The 27,761-nt window shown below is 35.2% G+C and overlaps 1 protein-coding gene across 3 annotated transcripts in view; it reads left to right on the top strand.

Moving 5' to 3' along the window:
* The window catches only part of LOC141445989 (uncharacterized), a 403,642-nt gene extending 377,911 nt beyond the window's left edge, over positions 1–25,731 (top strand). For all 3 annotated transcript variants that reach the window (XM_074112314.1, XM_074112315.1, XM_074112313.1), the window contains 2 exons: positions 23,017–23,168; positions 23,346–25,731. In XM_074112314.1, the coding sequence (XP_073968415.1) occupies positions 23,017–23,168; positions 23,346–23,925 (732 nt within the window). In that variant the 3' untranslated portion in view covers positions 23,926–25,731. The remainder of the gene's footprint in view (positions 1–23,016; positions 23,169–23,345) is intronic.
* The last annotated feature ends 2,030 nt before the right edge of the window (positions 25,732–27,761 follow it).

Genomic DNA, 27,761 nt, shown 5'->3' with positions numbered 1-27,761 from the left:
ACGGACACCAGAAAGGAGTGAACCGAGTGACAAAGCTAGATGGAGATTATTACGGCAAGGTAAGGGTTAATAAATAAAGATGGCTTTAAGCCAGATTATAGTGTTTAGAAAGAGAGAACAAAGTACCACATTGGATCACATACGTTTAGTTAAGCTTTGTATACTCTTCTTGATGATGTAACTGGATGAAGTAAAAATAAAAAAAAGTATATGTATACTGACCAACTCAACGTAAAGTAAAATTACCTAGTTCTCTAGTTTAGAGGAGTATTATATTTTATTAGCATTAATTCTGGAATTCCCTTCCAAAGTGAGCTTGTGATCTTAACCACACTGAGGATGCCACAAAGCAGATTCCTAATAAATATCGAAACTTTAGCCGAACGGTTACAAATAAGTACGATTTTTGCGATTCATTAACACCACGAACAACACAATTACCAACTTTTTTCACTCAGTCAGCAACTGCGGGACGGAAACTTAAGTGAAGTTGAAATCTGTGCTGACGAAATTTGAGTTCAGCACTTAATTAGCAGAGGAGAGAACACTCCAGGCCTAGATACCTCCATTGATCATAGATGGTACCCACCGCTAAGTGTTGTAACTACCAGAAATATTTAATATGGATTGATTCACTAAGTGCCATGATGATCTATATTTGGCGTAGGTAGGATAAACCGAAATATAATTACACAGCCACTGATCAACAGCAAGAATATGTACCATTGCCATTTGAGGAAACAACAGTGAACGCAGTAAAAATCAATATCGAAAAATCCTTTAAAAAAAATTAAATTAATCACCTCAGATGTTAACTAAGCTATTTTAATTTCTTAAGTGAATTAAATTGAAGTAAAGTGAATTCTTTATTCTAAATTCAATAACCTACCGTTATTGAATTACCGTCAGCGAGTTTCCTAATTATTTATCACTTTTTTTTGTGTTTATTTGTGTTACAATCAGCGCGTTGGCGCTATAAGTAACAATGATAACAGAGTAACAAATGAAGCAAACGAGTGGAGAAGTTACCCAGTGGTAACATTCCAAAAAATTAGACTATTAGTCACTCTCTTCACTGGAGAGGAGATCACAGGACCATGTCTTTTAAGACGTCTTGTCGGGTTGTCAGGAAGAGTTCTAGAAGAAAGATTTTGAGCTAGAGGATTTATATGAGATTGCAGGTTGAAGTGGAGTTTTCTGTATCGTGTTTTCAGCGACTTGTGTGACAAAAGGAATGTTAAGGTCAGTGTGTATAGTCAGGTTAAAATGGAGCGTTTACAATAGTTCGAAGTATTTTAGATTGAAGGGACTGATTCGGAGATTTGTGCGTTTGGTTGAACCCCACAGTTCTATTCCATACGCCCAGATGGGTTTTAAAATAGAAGTATAAATTAGTCTTTTGTTGTCCACAAAGAGTTTTGATCTTTCGTCTAAAAGTCTTTTAAGTAGTCGATAGCGTCTGTTTAGTTCTGTTAGTGTGGGGGTTTATCACTTATAATTTCTAATTATCTTTGATTTTTTAAACAGTTAATGTTAATAATTGCGAAATAAAAACGATTTTAAAATAATGTAACTGTTCGGTCGTGACTGAGAACATTCGGCCAGTTTGGCTAGCGTCCGACTCTCGCGAGTCAGCCTCGCGCCCGCGCGCTTACTAATGTACGCATCCGCCTTAATTTCCATCTTTCTACATATTTCTTATCGTTTATTATTATGTTATTATTTTAGACCTTTTTCTTCTCTTAAACTTTCTATCTATCTCAACTTGTTTCCGTTTCTTATGCCAAATGCGTCACTACCTATAGCTTCTATTTCCTTTCTCCGTTGTCTGTGCGTCTATATTCTAGACCCTTTGCCCCACTACTTCCTTTTGGACCATGTGGTCACTCCTACAGTCTATGCAGTTCCCTGCTAGGCATTGCATCATACGCTTTTGCTGTCTGCTTTTGGTGTTCTTCTAAACGCAACTCAACCCGCTACGCTTCACTGCCGCTGACACCTAGCAGTCCGCATCTACACGCATCTATTGCACTATTAATCTTCCCTCAACCGCATCTAGTGCATTATTGCACTATTCCCCTTTACTCTTCCGCTTACCTCACTTCCACTTCCGATACGCTTCTCTGAGCCTGAGCCCAAATATTGCCTACCTTTCTCAGAGCTCAACACACACACACTTACACAAACATATACATCCGCTTCCGCTCCACAGCTTCCTTTTCCTCTCATCGCTTCTCCGGCGTCTTGTCAACATACCTCACGCACATCGTTCCTTGCACCAAAGGGTAAGTACCTTCCCCTTTTTTCTCTATTTTTGTTTTGTTTACTATTACTTCTTACAGCGCCCACTTGGGCACCTTAGCATCTGGGTGTAGGCGTGTACGCGCGCCTACAGTAACATAAGAAAATCAAATACCTATCCCTTAAACGATTCCCCACAAGAACAACATTTTCTTTTTTTTCGATTCAACGTTAAATTATACTCAGACAAAATCATATCCTGACTACAACTAAAAAGCAGAAAACTAAATACCAAAGTTTTTACTCCTAAATAATAACCTTGCATACATTTAACCTTAAATAACAGCACAGCAAATAGCAATTCACCTAACTCGGCCAGATACTACCATTTGACAAGTCAAATGGCATTTAAGGAGATAGAATCATCATGAAGTTATTCCACCCAGCCGGATACTATCAGCCAAGGAAGATACTATCTGCCTAAAATAAGCATTTGTCTGCGACATTTACATACTAAAACATAAATAAGGAATAGTAGTGAAAAAGGTTAATAAACATACATACTCGTAAGTACCATATTTTCAATGTGAGTTTAATGCAAAAATAACTTACGTACTCTAAAATAAAATTTGTATTCTACAATTTTTCAAGACTTGATAATAAAAATAATCTCACAAAAAAGACGAAACTATTTCCGGAGAGCGGGGGGAAGAAATCAACCGAACTGCTGCCGATAAACCAAATTAGAAAATTTAATTTCTTAATAAATACGCGAATAGGACATTTCAATTTTAACAAAACAAAGAAGTAAATAAAGAAAATATATATATAGATCTAAAAATTACATGCACCTATAAATACATTCATAAAATAAATTTATCTAATGTAGTAATATTCTCACGGCCTCTAAACAGTAACCTTTCAACAATTTAGGCCTGAATCACATGGAAATTGTAACTACCACACAACATTATTAAAAATCACGCATTTGTTACACCTCATATAAATTGTAATGTACATTTATATTTACACACCTTATTATTATTATACGGATATACAGGCGCACAATTCAAAGTGTACCAATTTTCTCCTATGATTCATCGTTTTCAATTAATATTATTTAATTTTGTTATGAAAAAATAAATGAAATGTATGAGCTATTAAATCGGTATACTACGCGCACATTCGTGAAATATTCTTACTTTAAATTAACACTATAGGTTTATGGTTTTAATAAATAATAATATAGGTATAAAGTGCAGTGGTTCAATTCCAGCTACATACCCTTTGATTTTTTTATTGTAAGACTATTATTAATCTTTATTGGTGACTGATTTTTAAAGGGATGAAATATTATTGCTAATTTGTCTTAATTTTTTTTTTTTAACCATGCTTTCGACCTAGAGACTAATCCAAAGATGTGTTCCACTTCCTTGGAAAAGTTAGATCAATGTTCATATGATGAACAGTACTCCTCAATATAAGTCGAGAGCCAAACAATCAAACATTTGAACACATCTTTGGATTAGCAATCAAGAAAACAACGGAAAGCCTTACAGATAACTCAGTGTGAATAACCTTAGATGTTGGTGCGCCTTAAATAAAATAAATAACTACGAAAATAAATAGAATCAGCCACCTGCTCTTAGAGTTTCTCTTCCGAGGAGTGATCCGAGGTTATGGACAGACACATCAAAAACGAGAAAACCCTGTTTGAAGACCCGGTAATGAACTTAAATTGGAATCAAGGAACAGACGTTATTAGCTTTAGACAAGAAAGTGAATAGTGATAGAGCTAGGCGCCACGGTAGTCGAGCGGTTATAGGCTAGACCCGCAATGCTAAGATGTATTGTTGGTTTAGTGGATTCGATTCTCCTGGTCTAGGCCTTGGATTTTATTTAATGGTTAATACGAGAAATTTATAGTATGTTTGTTAGTCACCTCCTAACAAACCTAATTTGGTAGTTAGCCTGCCCGAAAAAATAGGCGATTACTTTACTTTCTAATTTTGTGACAGAGAATACAAACGGAATAAAATTTTACTTGTATTTTATTTCAACGCTATATCTGCTAATTCCAATTTTAACAATCGATTTTTTTTTCACCTCAGTAAAACGACTTTTACAAATCTGAATTGTGTAAGCTAATCGATCAACAATTGAAAATAAATTATATCGATGTGCGTAAATAAATAATACGTCCAACTTTATTTACATTACCAACGAGAGATATGTTAACAAAACAGTGACACAATAAACGGCCGCCAGGGTGATAGTCTGCCCGTTGGCGGGGGAACGCGACCGACGGACAGATAACCTTGTACCATTGTAACCGCTAACTAGACCGTATCCCCTGCTGACCGCGCTCATATCTTCTGCGTTGTGTAATCCACTTAGTGCTAAAAGTTACACCGGAACTGAATTATCATAGTCCACGGCTACATTTACTGGAGTACTTTTCTCTTTTGTGTGATTGTTTTCGTTTTGTAATTACTGCAATGAAAATAAAAGTAATTCATTTACTTTCATTGCAGTAGTTTACGATACATAATTCCAGAAACTATAATATTTTTATCATTAAAGCAATGTATTAATTTAACTTAAATTATTTAATTTAGAACTGATTTGCGCTTCTATTCCACATCACGTGTTATTACCGCAAATAAACACAATTTGAGATGCTCCTAGCTCAGCAAAATGGGTAACAGGCAGTATCAGACACGCCCGCAGGCGTTACTTTGGAAAAGCTATGGAAGAATAGAATAGAATATGTTTATTTGCCTCTTGAGTACATTTCCTCTTAGCAAGGAGTTGATAGCAACGAAATTAATAAAGCATAATAAAACAGAAAAATAACTATCTCAAACATAAAAGTATTCTCAATTATCCTTATTACAGTAATTAAATTATAACAGAACAGAAATACATTACTACTATTAACAAAAAATAAATAAATAAATAAATAAAATAAATAAGTACCCAAAACAAAAGTAGCATTTCAAAAGAAAAAACAAGAAACAAAACGAAAAAAACGGGACCCTCACGCCCCACGGCACCGCAGCCACAAGAGGCTTATTGTGCCTTCCCCTTTAAAAATAGTATGAAACCTCTCCTACTAAAAAGGATGAGGGCTTTCCCTACTAGTTCCTTCTGCGCTATACTCCCCTTTGGCCTCAAAGTTCCAAAGATATCAGAATGCAGCCGCTCGATTGCAACGCAATCGAATAACAGGTGAGAGGCCTGTTCCTGTCTCTCACCCATCTTCATTCAATTTTCTTTTTTCCTGGGGAAAATGTGCTGTGAACACTCCCTTCCTAAAACTCTGAAAGTGCTAACTTACTACAGATTTCTTAAAAGGCCGCATGTTAAAAGTTTCGAGGACACTTTAATTCTCAACGCTGTAAAAGTAACCGTACCAACCCTCTCTCACAATGTACCTTGAATCGAATTTCTGGGCAGAATGTGAACAGAAAAACGTGTTGTAGATTTGTGTCCTGAATCACTCCATACAATTTTTAAATAACATCGTTTAAACTCTTTGCTGAAGTATTTTAAAATATGAAAAAAAAAAAAATGGAAATTCAGTCTCACATTTGATTGTTATTAATATTATGCAGGTGGTAAGCCAGTACAAATAACAGTAATGGCACATTAGAGTGAAGACTAGCCACTCATCTAATCCCTAGAAGTACTCTTAATCGAATTTCCCTTGGAAAATAATTTTTTTTAAAAATAGATTTAGACCTACGCATGTACCAATTAGCACACTAAGTCTACAAACAAGAATCGTAGGAGCCGTTTCTGAGTAAATTCTAAAAATTGAGAAAACCAATTCATTAAAATCATATTTCCGGCTGTATTTGAGTTACGGTGGATACAATATAAACAAATAGACTCACAATATTTTTAAAAATCATTTTTCCCGGCTCAAAACAGATATTACAGTAGCTTATCTTGAGCGAAGTGAGAGAAAGTAGAAAAGGAGGAGGGCAAACAGTGATTATACGAAGAACTAAGAAAGTGAAAGAAACAAAGGCTACAAAAAAATATATTTATCACCCCGGAAACTACAGTACCGAATGGAGTAAGTGCATAGATCTACAGCTAGCTGCTTTAGACTGACTAGACATACATACTAGATAGTTAATATTGAGGTTGCCATGTCAAAGGTAAGGAATCTCTCTTCTCTCTCTCTTTACACACACACTCACACACTGACAGAGTGATTCGCAGAGTATATATATCGCACAGAGACCGCGCCTGGCTGGTTCTCTAGCTAGGAGGAGTAGGAGCGAGGCTCTTCTCTCTTGGTGAGACGGTGCATAAAACGAGGCGGAGGTCGTGGGAACATTCTTCCAAGGGTCGACTATATGAGTGCGGCGGCGCTGTCAGTATGTGTGCGCGCAAGAGACCAATGGGGGTGACTCGGAAGATATAAGGCACTCTCTCCAGTAGAAGAGAGAGTCTGTCTGTCTCTCTCTCACTTACTAACACACACTCACTTCCGCCCTCTCATTCTCCGAGAACTTAGCTAAATGTGTCTATGTGTTGTAAGAAGAAAGTGTAAGTTGACAGTAGAGCTTCAAATAGAGCGCAAGGAAGAGAAGAAAGCGCATGTGCAAGCTCATGAAAGTGAGTTAGTAGTGGAGTATAGTGGAAAGAGCTTGCTGAGGAAGGCGACACCTTATCTAACCTTTCTTTTACGTATTGTTCTTCACCTACCATTGTTGGCTATCTCACTCTGTAATTTAAGCCTCTGTTGTTCGCGCTCTATGTAGTCATATGCCAAAACCACCAATGGCTAGAAGATACTAGATCGATACAACCCTCAGCGTAAATATTAATTCAATTAGCTCGCCGTTTAATCTGTGACAAGATAAAGATAAAAACAATATCTGGGTTGAGGGATAGGATTAGCTTTGCGGTTAGCGTACTGGATTGCCCCGCGTAGATACGGAGATGCATCTGTACTCTAGTGGTTACATTTTATAGACTAAACTATGGCTGCTCAAGTATATTGAGTTGCAGCATCGCAGCTTACTTATCTCTTTTGAAGGAAATGTTTAAATTTAAAAATGAGTTTGGAGGCCAAAATACTGTCATCACTTGAGATTCGAGGACACGCGATTAAGGAGCAGCACTCTCCATATAAATGGATTTGAAAACTATAGAGGAGAGTTTAATTACACCTCTTCTATCGTAGAACCCTTCTTAATGAACTTCCAAATTCATTGTCGACCACACTGTCCATGGCCGCCCGCCAGAAATTGAAATCCAAGTCCATTTTTGCTGCCAAATGAGCTAATTCCTTCCATAATATCTATTTAAAATGTAGAGTAAAGTGGCTGGGGAAGAAGTATCTGACTCTTTCCGAAGTTATATTCCTGTTGAATGGTGGCGGATGGAAGCGGTTATTCTATTACCATATTACCACTTATAAGTATCGGGCTTCTCTCATAGCTGAATGTAACAGCTAAAAATAAATTGTAAATTAGAAGTATGACTTTTTGTTGAATTTTGCCTATTATTATTTTTTTCAGTTATGTAAATATAGCAGCAACTCTAGGCTGACGGTAATTTACCAAGCTGAAAATGCTTTTTGTTCTTTGTAACCTTTTATTTAATACAAAATTGTACAGTGCCGAACAAAAGTCTACATACACCACAATATTTCGGGAATTTTCAAAATAAAGAATTATTAGAGTAAAAAATGTGATTTAAACATTTGTAACTATTGTTACTAAATATATATATATGAGAGATGAAGAGACCTCTGCCATCTCCCATTGCATATAAATAAAAAGATCGGAGTTCATGCCTGAACAAAAGTCCACATACAGAATTGATAAGTTCAATATTGTAATAAATACTTACTAGTTAGGGTAAATCTTAATATTTACAAATTTATTAGTTTTAGTTGAAACGTGAATATAGGCGGATCTGAGTTAGTTAAGAATTTATTATTATTTAAAATGGTTCACCAAAGAAAGGAAATTCCTGTGTCAGAACGCAGATTAATAGTTAAATTAAATTATCAAGGATTTTCATATCGTCACATTGCAAACATTATTCAAAGAAGTCACGCGAGTGTCCAGACTGTGATAAGAAATTATAAAAACCAAAAAAATTTTGAAAGTAAGCCGAGAAATGGGCCATCCGCCTAAGCTTAGCGACCGAGATAAAAGACAAATTTTCAGGATGTATGAAGACTTTTGTTCGGCACTGTATATATATTTTTGCCCAATAAAGCTATTCTTTTCTACTCTAATACCTATTTAAATAAATTTTAAAAAAAACAAATCTGCATCTTATTGGCCGCTGTGCATACGAGCCTAATTGCCAATTTATTAATAACAAATGACATCATTGATTAGCCAACTGATATCTAAGGAGAAAAACACATGCTCCAAACAAACTCCTGACTGGAATTCATCGTATTCACCATATTTATTCTTCACAGATATATCTCTTTTTTTTTTTAATGAGATGTTAAAATTCAACCTATCATTAAATCCACGTACGCTCTCAATAAATAAAAGTTCGATTGAAGTCTAGTAATAGTTGGAATAACGAAAGCTTGAGTGAAACCGCAAAAAGAAAAATATACATCCCTTTATTTTGTGCATTCATAAATCTTCTAGTTTACATTTTATTAAGTAAAACAAAAAAAAATGAAAATATTTATTACAGTTGTGAAACGTAACTCTCCGGAGGTTAGTTTATTACACTTTAGTTTTTTAACAATATAAGATAGAAATAAAATACTGAATGCTTATACATAGTAAACACACAATGTTAACACGATTGCTTGTTACATCTCAATCGATCACGTTTTCATTTAGATCCTAGACCAAGTGAACTTCACGAATAAAAAACATCCATACAAACATCAAAAAAATAGGAACAAGGCACTCCTCCAAATAGTACGAGAATCTAGAAGAGAGATGTAGAAAATAATTTCTATGATTGGATAAAATTGAACGAGGGTTTTTATTTGTTCAATTCTGTTTTTGTTTTATATTTTGGTCGGTCTAAAAGAACGAACGAAATCTAGAGTGAACATATGTACCTCATCTTTCACTATTGTTTCCATTATGTCATTCACACTAACGTAGTATCCGTTAGTTCGCTACATAGAACTTTTGATGAAGTCTTTTCAAATCATCTTTCAGCAAAGAATTTCAAACAAAAGCGAGTGATTACTACATCTCAAACTGTATGGAGGATGTGCGAAAGCTAAAAAAAAAAAAAAAAAAATCATTTAAGAGAATTTCACTTCCGGTACAGCGGTTTGCTTCTTGAAACGAAATTTTAGCAAAAATAGTGACTAAAAAATAGCTCTCAAAAGTTAGTAATACATTTAAGGAAATCTACATTTGTCCCTTCCACAGAACTGCTTTAAAATAAGTTTCGAACAAAATATTATAGGTATTCTTTTATTTTCGAGAACATTATGATTCTGGCCCTATAAAATGGCGCCTAAATCAACTGCCATATTGGAATCTATTGCAGCATAGCAATTTGTCAAATCCATGTTATTTAATTAAGATGGCCTCTAGGATAGGTTACTGGTGGGAACCTATAATCTACACCGCTACAATAACTTCTAATAGGATATGAGAAGTGGGAAAATCTAATATAAAAATTAGCAAGTCTAGTGCGAGACAGAAACAGGTGATGTCAAACTCTCTATTCTAACTAAACTGATTTATATATCATTGAAATAATGGCTGATAGTTCAAAACCGGTCGGTGATACGAGTACAATAAGCAATGCATAAAATCAAAGGAATTATCCAGCACTGGAGGCCTAACCAATTTTGCAATAATAATAAAATAAATTATAAATTAATTCAGTCTATATAAATTCGTATAAGCTCTTCATGAATTTGACTCCCAGCGTTTATAACAGTCCGAGACAATAGAATGTGTCTGAATCTTCACTAAGACTGTATACAGGTGACGAGGAATTCTGAAGATTTTCTGAGCAGCCTCTAAGGAGACTCAGCAACTTCTTTTTTTTTTTTTTTTTTGGCAGACGAATGTTGAGTGAAGTCCTTAATTCGCAGTCTAGCTTTGAGAAGCCCCGACAAACGAAACATTAATAAATTTTTTTTAAAAAATCAGCCAAGTTTTATGTATAGGTAACAGGTTATCAGGTGTATAAACGGTAATTTGAGCAGTTTAATCTAGACAGAATGGAAAAGAAGGTCAAAGGCTGAAGGCAAAAATAAAAATAACAAAAGAGCAACATGGTGAAACTGTATATATCCAAACAATGGACACAAAACTGGCAAAATTAACACACAGTTTCAAAATATTAAGTGTTTTAATAGCCAAGAGAGATCTTTTATTCGGTTCACTGATCTTTCATTTCCATTAGGAGTACAATAGGCGCTCCAGTCTATATCGCACCATAGGTAATGACAACAATGTACCATTACGTAAAACTAGAGTACGTAAATTACACCACATACATCGCACAGTTTTCACTGTGAGCGATTGTGGAAGCGAACGGATATTGTTAGTAAACAAAAAGAATAGTTGATATTGATTAATTTATCCGCAATTCTTCGGTGATGAGGCAAATTCATCAGCACCAAATTGGCAGAAATTCAGCGAATGGAAGAATCACTTTATCCTTGGATATGGTCTATTTAAATCAAGATAAACTGTAACCTCACTTGATTGCAAGCGAGGTTTCCGTGGTTAACTCCATAATTTCGGCAAAAATAGGCTGGAACCGGAACTCTTAATCGGTGATACTATCTCTCTTTTACAAGAAGAATTACGAGGTTTAGCTATTAAATAACGAGACTGATGCTGCTACAGAAAAACTAAGCGCTAAATCCTAACGACCGACATCTGTGTAGCGTAAAGCCTTTTCTTTCGGATTGTAGCGCCTCACGTGTTTGTAGAAAAATCTGTCTGACCGGAACCGTCGTTTGTGTAAGAGGTGTTAGTTTCGTTTTGCTGAAGAAAACATGATACTACACATGTAGTAGAGCAACGAATTGTCGGGAAATTTCACATGAAACTGGGTAAAACCGCTACTGAAACTTAACTTTTATTAAAAGAAATTTATGGCGATGAATGTTAATCACGTGCGCGAGTTTTTGAGTGGTTCAAGCGTTTCCAAGATGGCCGAGAAGACTTCGGAAATGATGACTGCCAAAGTCGCCCTTTCACGTCCAAAACGGATGAAAATATCGATTATAATTAATCAACATTACTACCGTGAGCTGCTTGCTCAACTCCGTGAAAGAGTAAGGAAAAAACGGCCCGCTTTGTGAAAGAACAAGTCATGGGGTTCTCCATCAAGACAATGCGCCGGCACACACTGCATTGTCTGTCAAGACGTTTCTAGCCAAGTACAACATCCCAGTTTTAGGCCAACCGCCCTATTCGCCTGACCTGGCCCCATGTGACTTTTATCTGTTCCCCAAAGTCAAATCTGCATTAAAAAGAACACGATTTCAGTCCGTTGAAGCTGTGAAAGAAAAAGCGGCACGCGTCATGCAGGAGCTCACAGAAAAAGACTTCCAGCATTGTTTCAAACAATGGTAAATTCGCATGGAGCGTTGTAGGGATAGAGGAGGGGTGTATATTGAAGGTGATAATAACTAATTATGTATAAATTTAAAATAAAATGTTCTACAGCAATAGTCTCGTTAATTAATAGTCACACCTCGTATGAAAAGAAGCTAACAGTGAAACAAGACTGTTTCTAGCATTGAAAAAGAACGCCCGTAAGATCCAATGCCCTAATAGACGTATCGTAAGATCAGTCTTGCGTCTCAACACCTTGTCAAATGATACTTCCTTAGGGCAGAAAAAGTAACGCACACGATTTCATGTAATAATATCATTTGTAGGTTCATTAGATTTTTGTATTTAAATTATCTTCCCAAGAAAATTTGTTTTAAAGACATTTCTGGAGACGTGAAGAGGTGTATTTACATTTATATTTATATATTTTTTATTATTTATATAAAAGATTTTGACGCGCTTAAAAAAAAAATATGTAGATAAAAAAATAGAGGTAACACAAAATACCGATCATTCTGGCACAAGTGGTTAAAGTGGATAATTTAGCCATTTCTTTTGATTGAATAATATCCACATAATTAAACGGTTCCATTAAAAAAACTAATAAAATATCACTTAATTTATTTCTAGGCAATAATGAGCCAAAAAAAATGGTGGAGAATTTAGTAAAAATGCTGACCATTTGAAGCGATATTTAGCGTAATTCTCGTAGGTGCTAAACAATTAGTAGCGTAATTTCTGAGTTAATAAAAAAAATCTGTCACACAGAGATGTGTGGACTTTACGGGCTAGTACGTATTTTTGATGGCACGTTTTTTTATTATTAGCTATTAGATAATTTAATGGTATCCACTAAAAGATCTTAAAAATGTACAAATTGAAGTGGTCCCAATTTAGATTAGTTCTAGTGTGCTTTAGTGCCCCACAATGCAAGAGAGGATCCTTTAATGTCGGAGATGCTGAAAAGATTAACGAAATAACCGCTTTACTCTGGGCTGTTCAGTCCTAAACTCTAAATATCTAATGTAATGGTATAATCAGCCACAAAAGTTCTCTTCATGATAGTATGGGGCTATATAAGTTGTGGCCACACCCCCGTGGGAAGCGGGCTCCACTGCAGAATAGTGTGGATAGACCCACATATATAGTAGAGAGAGGTATATCTCTGCTGGCAACACTAAAGACACCCACTCATTCCTTCCCAAAGAAGGGGGCACCGGCCAACATCAGACCTATGTGTTCTTTTTAAAATCCATTCATCTCTTCTGGGGGAGTCTTCTTCACTTAGTTCACGCGCTTTATATTCATTCGTCTGCCTCATTTCTCCTGCTCTTTCTCTCGTTGTGGATGCTGCATTCTCTTTGTCTTCTGCAAGTCCATCTTCCTCTGCTTTGCTCCTATAATCACCAATTCTCTCTCTCTCCTCATTTCTCTCTACTTAATGGCTTGTCAATTTCTTTTTCACCTTCGTTCTTCTTCTTCTTCTTCTTCGTAACTTGCAACGTGAATACATGTATATACATGTGTGGGGCCTAACAAATGAGCCATAATTGAGTCCATATTTATTAATAACTATGTCAATAGTTTTCACTTTTTTTTTTCTTTTCAATTTAATTACAACATTATTCGATTTTTTTTCAAGTTTGCAATTAATTGTCAACGTTTTTCTTCTTTTAAATCAGCCGTCTGCTAACATCAATTCTAAAGCATATTTAATATTGATTATAAAAACAATTAACTCATTATTATCACCAGTAGTTCTCAAAAAGGTGTATTTTCAGTGTAAATTCAACATTAACCTGATAGCACTACTTACTGACCAGGAGCCAAGCAAAATGGCCCGAAAGAAAATTGGTCGATTTTCATAGAATTTCCAACCAATCCAAAGTAAAAAGTATAATAAAGAAATCGCCTATTTTTTTTTTTTTTTTTCAGGCAAAGCTTAATGTCCAAATGCCAACCAGGCCTCATTACTATTAACATTCTAACAAATAAAAAATAAGTTACACCCGAGATTCGAACTTTGGATCTCCCACTTGCAGAGCACACACTTCAACATCTTACCTACCTGAAATATGATGCCCCATATTCAACAGAATTAATCGGAGTACACAGAAAATAAAGCTTTAATACAAACGGACCGCTAGCCTGATAAAGACAAACCACATTTGAATCGATAAATAAATATAATAAAAATAACGAAATGCTTCATAAAATGGAATATTAAAAATCCATTTTTTCATTTTATTATATCTCTTTCATAGCTCAATCTGTTTAAAGGTGAAGAAAAGATTAATAACAATATAAAAAAAAAGGAATTTTAAAAATAAAGCCCATTGAAGATGCAGCGATAACAAAATCAATCGAGCGATAATCGATGTGATTATCTATTACTTCTCTCTCTTTTGTGAGTTCCAAAAAAAAAAGGAGCAAATTTGAAGGCATCTTAAGAGAGGAGAAGGAACAGGAAAAAAATCTTGAGAATGAATGCTTCAATGAATTGCACAAATTAAGAAAGATATATTTAGTAAACTGGGCAACACGCTCTCATCTTTGTATTTATTAAATACACCAAGATATTCTCTAGCAACTTGTTCGGCTGGAACGTGTGGAATAGTCCGGGTATAGGAAGAGAGATAGGCACTGTATAGCACATAGGTGCTTTCTAGGTGTTCGTCTGCAGACTCCATGTGTTCTACATATGAAATATTATGGAACGTGTTAAAAATAATTCTTTCCTGTTCCTTCAACCACGTGCACGTGTACACTATGAGAAGTTCGCTTAGAAATAAAATAAAAAACACGTGCGGTTTTTGGCTATTTCCCCCCCCCCCTTGAATATTTTATATAAACTAATGGATTTATCAGGTGATAAAAGGAAAATTAATTATTTTTGAGGGCACCTATGCGAACATACGGACTAGAGCTGTGGGGTTCAGCCAAACCTACAAAAATACGGACAGTACAAAAATTTCAATCAAAACTACTATGTCAGAAAGTTGACGCTCCTTTTTAAGTGACTCTACCTTGTTCTTCACCAAGACCTCAACATCCCCTTCGTTTAACAACTTGCATTCTCTAATCAATTTGTACCGCCCATCTTTTGCCTCTATATTTACTTACAGATCGAAAATTACTAAATAAAAATCATCTTTTTGACGGCAAAAAAAAAAAAAAACAATATTTGCAAGGCAATGAACGACCCTTTATGTAGAATTCAGTTAACTATTACCCTTTTGTTTACTTATGAGGGTCGTTTGAAAAGTCCGTGCAAAGTCAGAGAGATAGCACCACTGGCGCGTATCGAGGTTATGTTTAGTTAGTAGCATCTCTTGGAAGAACACACACCAAGTTTCAGCCAGATCGGTCTATTTCTTTGTATATGGCATTCGTTTGAATCGAGGAAGTCGAGTGATTTTCAAAAAATGGACGAAAAAGAATTTCGTGTGTTGATTAAACACTACTTTATGAAAGGCAAAACGCCTCAGGAGACTAAAGAGAAGCTTGATAAACATTATGGTGACTCTGGCACCTTCGACTAGAACAGTTTATAAGTGGTTTCAAAATTTTCGGAGTGGCCATAATGGGCACAAGTGACGCTGAACGTTCTGGACGCCCTGTTGAGGTTACTACTCCGGAAATCATTGATAAAATCCATGATAAGGTGATGGATGACAGAAGAGTGAAGGTGCGTGAGATTGCTAGTGCTGTGGGCATCTCGGGAAAGAACGGATACATAATATTTTGCATCAACATTTGAACATGACAAAGCTATCCGCAAGATGGGTGCCGCGATTGCTGCTCACGCTTGACCAAAAACGAAATCGTGTGAAGTGTTGCAAGGACGGTTTGCAGCTGTTCCAGAAGAATACGCAGGACTTTAAGCGTCGTTTCGTCACTTTGGATGAAACATGGTTACATCACTACACTCCTGAGACCAAAGAACAATCTAAACAATGGGTTAACCAAGGGGGAATCTGCGCCAAAAAAAGGCGAAGACCGTTCCTTCGGCCGGAAAGATTATGGCGACTGTCTTTTGGGATTCGCAAGGAATAATCCTCATCGACTATCTGGAAAAGGGTAAAACTATTACAGGTGCATATTATTCATCGTTATTGGACCGTTTGAAAACCGAGCTGCAAGAAAAACGCCCACGATTGGCCCACAAAAAAGTCCTTTTCCATCACGACAACGCACCAGCTCACACCTCAGCAGTTGTGGTCGCAAAATTAATGGAAATAGGGTTCCAACTCGTTTCACATCCCCCCTATTCTCCAGACTTGGCTCCCTCGGACTACTATTTGTTCCCCAATATGAAGAAATGGCTGGCGGGAAAAAGATTTTATTCAAACGAGGAGGTGATTGCAGAAACAAATGGCTATTTTTCAGATTTGGACAAATCCTATTAATCGGAAGGGATCAACAAACTAGAGCAGCGTTGGACGAAGTGTATAAGCCTAAAAGGAGACTATGTTGAAAAATAAAAAAGGTTTACCCCAAAAAATTAAGTAGTTTTTATTTTTGCACGGACTTTTCAAACGACCCTCGTATATCCTTACAGGACACGTCCTATAAGCGATCTTAAGGTATTTGTATTAAATATGGGTAAACCTTTTTGTGGCTGGGAGCAAATCGCATTTCAATTACTATGCACTTATTATAAAATTATTAAATAACAAATTTAGGTGTAAACAAATCTGACGTAAACACTTTTCTCGATTTTCTTTTATTACGATTTCTAAGGTTCTGGGCTCGAATTCTAATTCAAACTCTTTTACTAACATGATTCAGATGGCCAAATTGGACATTACCCTGAAGTGACACCTCCATTCATCCTCTCTAAACGCTCTAAAACGAATTTCTAGAAAAATGATTTCAAATAAAATTTATTGATTTGCCCAATATCTGTGTCGTATGTATGTGTGTTCGAAGTTTACAGGATGTTGGAAAAGTGGTTAGCTCCGCAGTTCTGCTAAGTGTTATGTGAAGACGGAAGTTGAAGTTAACCTTTCGTGATGGAAATTCGAAACCAATCAAGGAAAAAACAGTTTTTTTACTAAAAAAATAAAATCAGCGATTATAATCTTACCGATGTTTCTAATTTAAGTTTCCATGGAAAATAAGAGATGGTTTTTCTGAATAATCTTTTTCCGAATTTTCTTTTTCTAGTTTGAGAAATTCCGGATTTACAATTTCACCTTGGGAATTTTCCACCTTGAACTATCTCCATATAGATAATAATATCTATCATTTACTTGTCTCTAATTAAACTTATTACAAATTCCATCCGGGATATTTATTTTTCGATAAATTTCTGGTTTCTATCTTTGTAATTAACTTCTTTTTTTATACATATATTTTTTCTAAGTAAACAGTATTTATTATTATTTATTAAGTAGCAAATATGTAGTAATGTAAATGGTCTAAATTATTTATTGACATAGTCAAGGAAAATAACTTTCTCACTTTGACTTAATCTCCGTTAAGTTCAATCCAGGGTCGTGTAATTCTTTTAAATCCTCCTTCGCACACCCGGGGTTAAAAAGTGCTGACTCTTAAGAAAGTCAAGGTGGCTTTCATTTGAGAAGTACGTGGAGAATTCGTCCGGGTATTGTAGGAATGATTTTTACAAGGTTAATGCGAATAAGCCAGAAATGAGCAAACTTCGGGAACAATCGTGTTCAAATGGAGGGGAAACAGAGAATATAGAACAGATTTATACTAATCGTGAAGAAATAATCTTCAGATAGTCTCTAGATTGTGGTCCCAGCTACTTTGAAAAATAAACTGGATAGGGTATTAGCCCCAATAGTTAGCGTACTGGATTCCCACCCGGAGATTCCGGGTTCAAATCCAGCTGGTGGCCCTCAGTTCTTCTCTTCCAGCTCAGTTCTTCTCAGAGCTACTTACAGCTCACGTTCCGGAGGCTGGATACGCGCTAGAAAAAGCTCCGGGCGATGTGAATGAATACACTTTCTATTAATACTATTCTCAAGTTTCTACATACAAAATTGGCATTACTCATACAATCCGACAGCCATACGTACAGATGAATTTTAAATACACGTAACGTTATATAAATTATTTAAAAGAACAAATTCATTTCATGAAAAACAAAGTTAAAAGAAGCTTCTAGCTCTCAATGCACTTTCTGAACATCAATTTCCTCCCCCTTGTGACGTCATATAATTATATTCTTCAATTCATAAATGCATAAAAAAATACGTAAAAGTTATTTTGGCATCACTTTTGGCGCAGACTCACATGTAATTTCTCTCAGAAGATTGGAGAAAGTGTTATTTTATGGAATGTATTTATTTTAATACTACTATAAAATGTGTAATCTGTAATTTCTGCAATGTAATATGTAATATTATGAGTGCTTATATTATATGAATTAGATTTTTAAATAATAGTTATTTGAATGGCCAGTGAGGAAAGTGATTTATTTTCTTATGCGTGTGATTGCAACACTTCCGCACTAATTATGCATATTTTTTCTATGATCAAAAAAATAAAAATGTAATTATTTGAAATACAAACCTAACCTTAATAATATTGTAAAATAGTTTATTGAATTCTCAAAATGGATATTCTAATATAAATTCGATATAGAAAATTGTATTCGATCGCTAGACTTTCCCAGTTATCACTATGACAAAGTAAACATTCTTAGAAATGAGATGTGAGTGAAATGTCTGTGAGATATACGTATACAGCGGTCACGATTCAAATCGATTTAGAATACCGCGAGCGATTTAAACTGTATCGATTTTGTTTGTTTGACTTGTAGACTAGGCATTTCCATTGATTAGTGTCTCTACGCGATTTACTTCTGTTAAGGGTGATGTAGTACGCTTATTTAGGCGCTGATGTGATTGTGGAACCTGTTGAAGATTGTTTTTTAGTTTACTCCACGTTTGGCTTCTTTTCTTATAACCTCCGTTCTCTTACGTTGCCTTCTTCGATCATAACGATACAAACTAACTTGCTTCCCGATTTTGTAATTGCCGAGTATTGTTCATCACTTTTTGGTCGCTGATTCATTAATCAAAAAAAAGAAAAAAGAACACCGCTCATTTCAATCATTTTTCTTTATTTATTCTTAACCAAGCTTTCGACCCAGTGCCTAGGCTTATCTTTATTAGTCAATTCTAATATTTTTTGCACTGTTATATGTAATGTGTTGGTGTGCCTTCAGCCCAGACTGTTTAGGTACCTATAATATCTATAGCACTGATTGCAAACCTTTTGAGCTCGGTGTTTCAAAATTTTTAAAAAACCCTAACCCTTAACTCTGGTGCCGTGTCACATATAGAATGATAATTGATCTGAGGAAAGTTTGCCAGATCCTTATTCTCAATAAATACTGTAATTTCTACTAAGTACTCCACAAATCGCTCAAGGATTATTTAAATTTACATAATAATTTTTTTTGTCTCTGTTGCTGCATGTCACCCAAAATGAGTTCGCTTGACAACACTAACGTGCGTGTCGCACAAAAATTCGCCATCACGGACAAATAGTGTAAGCCTAGTTCCTACGTCGAAAGCTAGGCAAAAAATGACTGAAATTGGCAATATTCTTTCTTCCTTTTCTATAAAAGTAATATAAAGAAATCCGCTGTATCTTAGATGCGCCAAAATATCGCTTCCAAACGACTATTACCAAGGTTGGCGAAATAATCACAGTTTTTAATGTTGATTTTATCTATCGACGCATGTTTATTGTATCCATGACCGGGTCTTAAGCAGTTTGGTGCCAAGATTTTGACATCACTTATATTACCGTCTCGCACTGTAATTGCTGATCATATTATTCAGCGCTGCCTCATTTTCAACGATTACAGTACTACTTTGAAAATTCCAGTTTCCTGCGTCATTAACAGCTCACAAATCAATCGTCAAGTTTACTAAAATTCCCATCAATAAATTGATGCACAGCACTGGTACGCAATAACTGTAGTGTCTTCTAATTTAGTGCCTTTCTATTTAATGAAGTCTTCTACTCTATAATAGATGTATTTGGAACTGTTCTAGTTCTAAAATAATAGCGGCAACCTTTGAAGAATAGTTTGTTACTATGAATGTACGTACATAAACTATATTTCTATGTGCAACTGTTATGCAAAAAGGAAAGGCATTTTAACTACAGCAAATTACACACCTGAAAATCCTTTAAGATAATATTAGAGAAATGACAGCATGAATCGGCAAAAATGATTTTTGTTTAAAGATTAATTATTATGACATTACCTACTCTATTTTATGTCAGTCAAATCTTCCTTAGTAAAGCATTAAATTTAAAGCTTTATCTTATAAACTACTCGTACATACATTTCTATATGTGAGTATTAATTCGATTATTTTGCAATTATTTGTATAGAAAGATCAAATTTGTGCACATAATTGTAGATATTACCACGCCCTAAAAGCGGAAGTTTGCAACAAGTAAGTGAACAAGATTCTACCAAACATGCACGTAACTTCTTAAAGTGAACTTTACTCTTTTTATCTCCACTGCGCGCACTTCTAGGACATTTCTTCTCTTCCATATAAGGGCGTAAATATGACAAACTACCTGCTTGGATTTATATGCAACTTGGAAACCCACAACGACCAGACATGAGCACCGTGTTGGAGTCGTCTAGAAACAAATATCCACTTACTAATCCTGGCTCTGTCGGCCATTGTCCTCCACAACAAGATATAAAATATGAGAAGACAATGTTGCAGCAACTACGACAACAAGGAGGGTATTATCACAGACCATGAATATATGTGAGATAGAGAGAGAGTTTAACATAAGGAGAATAATGGTATCACATTCTCTCCGAAGTATGACTGTTACAATAATAGTTCTGTGAGGTCGTCTAGTATGCAGCTAAAGACATCCTTTGCGTTCTCCGACCAGACTCATTATCGTAATTTCTGGAATATCATTCTAATGTTACAAGACATAAATTTCTAACTTTGTTTTATTGCCGATTATTTTTCAGTCGTTCAAGACATAAACAGACAACTGCTGTGATTTTAGTTTTTTTATATTTATTCCAAACTAGCAATTCACCATCAGAATATGTTATCCAAGTAAGCGTATTTAATTTCACTACTCCGCCTAATTACGAGACGACCTAACTAGATCGTGTTCCTATGAAAGGATGACCATCGTCAGTCTTAGACAACAGCGAAAGCCGAAGTTGCCCAATGAAAGACTTAGCTGTTAGTACGAGGGTCGTTTGAAAAGTCCGTGCAAAGTCAGAGAGATAGCACCACTGGCGCGTATCGCGGTTATGTTTAGTTAGTAGCATCTCTTGGAAGAACACACACCAAGTTTCAGCCAGATCGGTCTATTTCTTTGTATATGGCATTCGTTTGAATCGAGGAAGTCGAGTGATTTTCAAAAAATGGACGAAAAAGAATTTCGTGTGTTGATTAAACACTACTTTATAAAAGGCAAAACGCCTCAGGAGACTAAAGAGAAGCTTGATAAACATTATGGTGACTCTGCACCTTCGATTAGAACAGTTTATAAGTGGTTTCAAAATTTTCGGAGTGGCCATATGGGCACAAGTGACGCTGAACGTTCTGGACGCCCTGTTGAGGTTACTATTCCAGAAATCATTGATAAAATCCATGATATGGTGATGGATGACAGAAGAGTGAAGGTGCGTGAGATTGCTAGTGCTGTGGGCATCTCGAATGAACGGGTACATAATATTTTGCATCAACATTTGGACATGACAAAGCTATCCGCAAGATGGGTGCCGCGATTGCTCACGCTTGACCAAAAACGAAATCGTGTGAAGTGTTGCAAGGACGGTTTGCAGCTGTTCCAGAAGAATCCGCGGGACTTTAAGCGTCGTTTCGTCACTGTGGATGAAACATGGATACATCACTACACTCCTGAGACCAAAGAACAATCTAAACAATGGGTTACCAAGGGGAAATCTGCGCCAATAAAGGCGAAGACCGTTCCTTCGGCCGGAAAGATTATGGCGACTGTCTTTTGGGATTCGCAAGGAATAATCCTCATCGACTATCTGGAAAAGGGTAAAACTATTACAGGTGCATATTATTCATCGTTATTGGACCGTTTGAAAACCGAACTACAAGAAAAACGCCTACGATTGGCCCACAAAAAAGTCCTTTTCCATCACGACAACGCACCAGCTCACACCTCAGCAGTTGTGGTCGCAAAATTAATGGAAATAGGGTTCCAACTCGTTTCACATCCCCCCTATTCTCCAGACTTGGCTCCCTCGGACTACTATTTGTTCCCCAATATGAAGAAATGGCTGGCGGGAAAAAGATTTTATTCAAACGAGGAGGTGATTGCAGAAACGAATGGCTATTTTTCAGACTTGGACAAATCCTATTATTCGGAAGGGATCAACAAACTAGAGCAGCGTTGGACGAAGTGTATAAGCCTAAAAGGAGACTATGTTGAAAAATAAAAAAGGTTTACCCCAAGAAATTAAGTAGTTTTTATTTTTGCACGGACTTTTCAAACGACCCTCGTATACTGAAAAAATGATTAAGCAGCTGAGAATCAACGATTTCAGCTGCCAAATTCTTACAAAAAACCTCATCGTCTACTCTCTGATTGAGGCAGCTTCTTTGTTTCCTCTCTTCTTGTGCAGGAAAATACTACAGGCGTATTTTTCCGTAACTAAACTTAATTTGTATACTGTGCTGATTATTTTTGATTTATCCAAAAGTGAAAAGAAATGATTGTTAAATTCAGTAATATATTTTTATGGCATTGTCGAACATTCGACGTAAGGATTAGTTTATCTTCATAGCTTATCTATGTTGAATAGTTCGGCAAAGTAAATTAAAAAAAATATGATTGGATTTGGCAATAATTTCTTTTTCCCTGAAATGGATTTTATTTCGAAATCCCTGTTCCAATTTAGGAAGTGAAATTTGTAAAGTAAAGCACAAATATGTTGCAATTTTGTTGGTTCGTATAAATTGCTACTGATCACAATATCAGAAACTGTTCAAATAATATTTAAAAACCAAAATATTAGCTATTAAATAATTTGTTTAATTTGAATGAATTCTTGAAGAAGGACCCTTTAATGGTTTTTGGTCTTTTGAATAAGGATTTAAGATTCGCCCTTAATCTCTCCATTCATTACCACAATTTGAATTTTGAATTGCTAAAGAAATATTCAAATGTTTAACAATGTGCTTACTTTTTTTTTTCTTTTGTTTTATAGAGCTTCTTCGGGCGAACTTACAACAACTTAAGCTCAATCTCTGAGTGCAAGAACAACGGAGAGTGTGTGATCAACAAGAAGAACCGAACTTCCTGCAAAGCATGTCGACTGAGGAAGTGTCTGCTTGTAGGAATGTCCAAATCTGGTTCTAGGTGAGTTGTTGTTGTTGCTTTTTCTTTAATTTTAATTATTTTAGAATAGTGATTTAGAGAAGGAATTCTGAAAGTTTTAGGATTTAGAGGAATCAGTTTGGATTATACTAGTGATTTTTTTTAAATAAAGGAAGGAGCATAGTTGCTGTGTTTACCAAACAAAACATGTGTTTCCAGATATGGGCGCAGATCTAATTGGTTCAAGATACACTGTCTATTACAAGAACAAGCATCTTCAGTAGTTCAACAACATCATCATCATCATCAACAGCAACACAACCAACATCATCATCAACAGCAGCCGTGTTCTTCGCCCAACATGTTGAAGAAAGAAGACTCCCTGGACGAATGCCAACGTGACAAAGACTATAGATACAATAGTCCATCATCGCCGGCGTTGACCACCTCCCCGCCTGTACTATCTGGACCACCAGCAGTCCCGCCGCCATCAAATCTCTACACCCCGTATCATCTAACATCAGCACAGCACAGTATCGCCACACCACCACTGACACCAGCATTAAGCGTAGCTTCCGTAGTCTCACATCTGTCGCCATTACAACAAACTGCGCCTGCGTTAACCGTTCTACCAACACATCCGGTGTTAGTATCCTTGGCATCTTTGCCAGATCCATGGCCAAGACCTATAGCCTCACCGCCGGTACGTGAAGCACCACAGGATCAACCGATCGATCTTTCTGTACGATCTAAGCAGGAACAAGTACTAGATCTGACGGCGAAAAAACTAAAAACGTGATTAGTTCTTATCTTAAATTTAATTTTATTAAATAATAGAACAACATCTTCTGCCTAATATTACGAAAACTATTTCAGACAACTATAATCCTACTCAATCTCTTTTCTAGAATCCTCCATCTCTTCGAAAAAGAAGGGGAAAGAGAATCCTACTAAAATAAAGTAGAGTTTTCTCATTCACTGTGTGCCTTTATAAAGTTTTTAGGGGGGGGAACTAAATATAAAAATTCCGAAAATAATTTTTAAGGAAACCTAAAAACTAAAACCATCCTGAAGTGCCAATCAATTTGAGAAATAATCAAACTTTAACTTATGGTACAAAAGTAATTAATGTGTCTTAAAACTAGATCTAAAGAAAAAGAAAAACTGTTATATTTTTTTAATTAAATACCCGTCATAAAAATATATTATTATTGTAAAATGTAAATACATTTTTGTAAAATTAAAATTGTAAATTCAATTTAAATTCAATACAAGAAATAAAATGCCAAAATTATTGTTACTATTGTATTGCTTTTCAACTGAGACAAATAGCTGTTTCTTATTGTTTTCAGATCACCTGTTTTCTATTATTATTTTTTTATTTTTACTTAACAAAACACTCAAAAGAATTCGTAAGTGTCCAAAAATGGTATTTATTTTGTTTAAAGTTCCAATAATTATGAAATATTAAGTCGTAATTAATAATCATTAATTTTAATTTGTTTATTCTCCTCCATTTATCAAAATAAATGTGCGTGCATACGACTTTGGAAAATTATTAAGAATAGTTATGATGATCAAAATTTTCAGGGAAAACGTGGTAAAGGGTTATTGCTTCATATAGTTTTTTGTTTTTCTGTTAATTGAATTAACAATTACATTCTCTATCTCAAGTAAATAAAGAGCATGTACAAATGAATATGTGTAATTGCGAACCGTAGCTCAGCTGCCATGAGAAAAAACGCAGTAATAATAATTTGAATCTCTTCTATACGCTTTTAAATTTTTTCATTACTTTTAACTTTATTAGAAAGTAAATTTTATTAAGCGTAATAAAATAATGTTAAACTGTAAACATGCCGAAGAAAACCTCCTCCCTTAACTGGGCTGTAAGCAATCAAAACTTGCAGACAATAATATTGAAACTAGTATCTCTTTCAGCTAGTAGAAGGATCATCAAAACTAATTAATTAATCACATTCTTCATCAGAAGATAAAGTATTATAGAATTATACTCTGCAAGAGATCGGAAGGAAATCGGACAGAAAGCACTGTGGCAATCGAGTCCCGAAGAATCTTTGTGGTACTTACTTATCCCCAGTACTGTCTGCTCAAAAAAAGAAAGCAGAAGACTCAAAAAAGGCTCTTTGGAAGTCTTAAGTTTTTCTTCTTGTTAGCTGTTCGCATAAATTAAACAAATCAAATGAATTTTAAATTTCGAACTTTTTTTTATAATTTTCCAATATAGATTCCCTCATTTACCAAGTAACGTACGTACAATAATAAACAAAATTACCATACTATTGTAAATATATATAATATACAGTTATATAAATTGTATAAAATATGTAAAAAATGGATAAATAAAAAATAAATTTAAAAAAATAATCCAATTATTAGCAAATTATGTACAGAATTTAAAAAATATATTTTGTATAAATAATATATATTGATCTATATATATGTACTTAGGAAAATCTGTATTATATATTTATTGTCAAGACTGTTGTGATGGCCAGTATGTGCATGAAACAATTTTATATAATTTTTATTTACATTTTTTGTTTTGTTTTAATTTAATTATAAAAGAAACTTGTTGAATGTTTTCATTGTTTTTTCTTTATTTGCAACGCGTTCCTTATTCCTCTGATTTCTGGGGATATTTGAGAAAAAGAAGGATGATGATAGCTTAGGGGCAAATAGAATTCAGGTGCTTAAAGATTTCTTTGATTTTCATCGAACAGTGTGAACCTGAACACATTTGGAGCTTGAAGATATGTGTATAATGCTCTGCCTTCCGTTCAATGTTCAATGTTTTATTCCTCGTCTTAAAACACCCCACGAAATGATCAAACCACTTAACTTAGGTTCTCTAAGGGAATTTTCGAAAGATCGCATAGCCATTGAACAGATTTATTCAAAGACTGAATGCCTTCTCAAGATATTTTGAAGAAAAACTACACCAAATTTAAAAGAAACTTGGAGCTTTGTAGTTAGGTTACATTTTTCTCGAACACTTGGTATCTCCCTCCAGGCTCTCCAAGAAAGACCCGATAGAGCAGGAAGTATATAACAAAGGGTTTCTTGGTGAGCGTCAGTTAAAGGAAGTGAGCAATATTTTACGACGAGGAAAATCCAAGCTAAATTAAAGAATAACACTGGCAGATTCAAAGAAGTGCCAAAAACTACTTTAAAGTATAATTCGGAAGCAGTGCAACATGATTTACAGTAGGCGCACCTCTTTAAGAGGCTGTGGAAAACAACCCAACAACAACTTGCAACAATATGCCTAAAGATTGTCCCTGACTATGGAATAACTCCAACCCTAAACTTGACTCTAGAGAATAGCAAAGCATTTTGATTCCCACATAAAATCCCGGCCAAGAGTTAAACAACATAAATCTATTTCAAGGTAAGTCAATATTCAGGGCAACATAATAACGCATTACATTAAAAGATCACATAAGCTGTGACACTGCAGCATGATGGACCATCAAAGCTGTGAGGTACTATTAGATTGCAACTGGGTTGTTGCAAAAAATTACTCTTGTAAACGAAGAATTGCCCTATATTATAAAGAAAATTTGGGAGTTTTATCTTTCATAGAAATAGAGACAAAAATTGATAAAGTTCCACTTTTTCGTGCATTTTTTTTCGATCTACTCGAATACAACTGACGTATCGAAGAGTTTTAATTTCTAGATTGACGCTTCTTCTAACCGGAACTATTGAATAATTTTGCTTCATTACTTTCCACATATTCGCGCAGTTCTCGCCTCCTACTATTGTGAAGTTAAGGAGGAAAGTCTGGCTTGTGCTTAATGCGAGAAACAACTCTGATTTCCGTTAAGGAGAGATGTTGGTAAATGTTTCAGATGCAAAACGGATAATTTGTGTACGATTAGAATCCTTTCTTACTTTATAGTGTCAGAGAAATTAAAAATATGAAGAGTTAGAATAAGGAATTCTACAGCTCTTCCTTCAAATTATTAGGTACTTATTGGTTAGAAATATCTTCATTATTAATCAGCTCACAGCTGAAAATTTTGGAAGGAAAATTAATAAGGAAAACTGCGACCACAGAAATGAAATAAGAATATAAAATTAAAAGAAACGTGACTAAAAGGAAAATTAAAAACAAAAGAAAAAAGAGGATTAAGATGCTGGGAAGTCCCACTAGTTTATATTCGTCGGATGTATAACACTAAAGATACTATAAATAGTTTGAACTACTAGTATTTAAAGTTAAATAATAAAAGAAGAAGAACAACAAGAACAGGATTCTGTAACCATAGGATTCAAAGAATAAAGAAAATTAAGCAGAACAATGATCAAATTATATGTTCGGGGTTTACTTGATGGGTTTATTTTTTTATCTAAATGCTAAATCTTGATTAGATCCTCTTCTTATAATTATTGTGCAATTTTCTTTTACAATTGCATAACGTAATTTAAGCTGGGGAAAAACCTAGTAATCTCAAATGTTCAGTTTGAAACCAAGACTTACAAAATGCTCAGTTGAAGCGACAACAAGTGATCGTTTCGATATTCTAACTGTGACAAACATGCTGTGGACATCGCGACCTGATTTTCATGAAGGAGTTGTTCTAATATTAGGACACATAAAAAAAGTGC

Source organism: Rhodnius prolixus, unplaced genomic scaffold (assembly GCF_049639745.1).
Source record: "Rhodnius prolixus isolate KJV_2025 unplaced genomic scaffold, Rpr scaffold_1, whole genome shotgun sequence".
NCBI lineage: Eukaryota > Metazoa > Arthropoda > Insecta > Hemiptera > Reduviidae > Rhodnius > Rhodnius prolixus.
The sequence above is the reverse complement of the archived record's forward strand: the minus strand, read 5'-3'. Positions and strand labels throughout refer to the sequence as shown.